Raw genomic sequence first — 1,133 nt, forward strand, 5'->3', positions numbered from 1 at the left:
CTAACTTATGGCTCCACCTCTTAGGGTAAAAACATATCCTGAAGTAGATTTTCTAGAGTCTCTATCTGACTGGAAATCTGAATTAGTATAGCCAATGGGTGCAAGAACACCTGAATGATAAACCAACATATAATCCCTAGTCCTTTTCAAGTACTTGATTATATGTTTCACGGCAGTCCAGTGTTCCCGTCCAGGGTTAGATTGAAATCTACTAACCATGTCAATAGCAAAGTAGATATCAGGTCTAGTACATAGCATAGCATACATGAGACTCCCTACAGCAGAAGCATAAGGGACCGGCTTCATTTTTCCTATCTCATCAGTAGTTTTTGGGGACTGATCTTTCGACAGAGAGATTCCATGTCTAAAAGGGAGAAAGCCTTTTGTTGGAATCTTGCATGCTAAACCTAGTGAGAATAGTATCAATATAAAACGCTTGGGATAAGCCTAATATCCTTCGCTTGCGATCTCGCATAAGCTTGATCCTAAGGATATGTGCCGCTGTGTCCCAAATCTTTCATATCGAAACGCGAGGACACCATTCCTTTACTGAATTCAACATGCTCACATTATTTCCTATGAGCAAAATATCATCCACGTATAAAATCAAAAATGTAACTTTATCCTCATCCCACTTCTTATAGACACAAGACTTATTTTCACATTGATCAAAATCAAAGGTTTTAATCGATGTGTCAAAACAAGTATTCCATGCTCTAAAATCTTGTTTCTATCTATAAATGGATTTCTTTAATTTACACAACATGTGCTCATTGCCACTTTTTATGAAACCAACTAGTTGTATCATATAAATGCACTCATCAAGACTTCCATTAAGAAAAGTCGTCTTGACATCCATTTTCCAAATCTCATAATCGTAATGAGCAACAATGAATAAGAGAATCATAATGGATTTAAGCATGGCTACTGGCGAAAAGGTTTCCTCATAATCGATCCCTTCTTTTTGAGTAAACCCTTTTGCAACAAGCCTAACTTTAAAAGTTTGCACTTTTTCATCTACTCCTCTTTTTTCTTATAGATCCATCTACAACCAATGAGTTTGACTCCACTAGGTGATTCTACAAGATCCCAGACTTGATTGGAGTACATGGACTCTATTTCAGATTTCATAG

General features: G+C 36.8%; 1 protein-coding gene across 1 annotated transcript; it reads right to left on the reverse strand.

Annotated features, from left to right (window-relative positions):
- LOC138885256 (secreted RxLR effector protein 161-like) lies at positions 1–922 on the reverse strand. The gene is made up of 2 exons (XM_070166185.1): positions 760–922; positions 1–407 (listed from the first exon to the last, which is right to left on the reverse strand). Exons 1-2 carry the CDS (start codon positions 920–922, stop codon positions 1–3), a joined length of 570 nt encoding a protein of 189 aa, XP_070022286.1.
- Between the last annotated feature and the right edge of the window lie 211 nt (positions 923–1,133).

Source organism: Nicotiana sylvestris, chromosome 2, assembly GCF_000393655.2.
Source record: "Nicotiana sylvestris chromosome 2, ASM39365v2, whole genome shotgun sequence".
Classification (NCBI taxonomy): domain Eukaryota; kingdom Viridiplantae; phylum Streptophyta; class Magnoliopsida; order Solanales; family Solanaceae; genus Nicotiana; species Nicotiana sylvestris.

What these genes read in the sequence shown, in the direction of transcription:
- LOC138885256 (XM_070166185.1), bottom strand. Translation starts at nt 922, where the DNA reads ATGCTTAAATCCATTATGATTCTCTTATTCATTGTTGCTCATTACGAT. An exon ending in TGGCAATGAGCACATGTTGT is followed by an intron (nt 408 to 759) that starts GTAAATTAAAGA and finishes TATTCTCACTAG; the next exon opens with GTTTAGCATGCAAGATTCCA.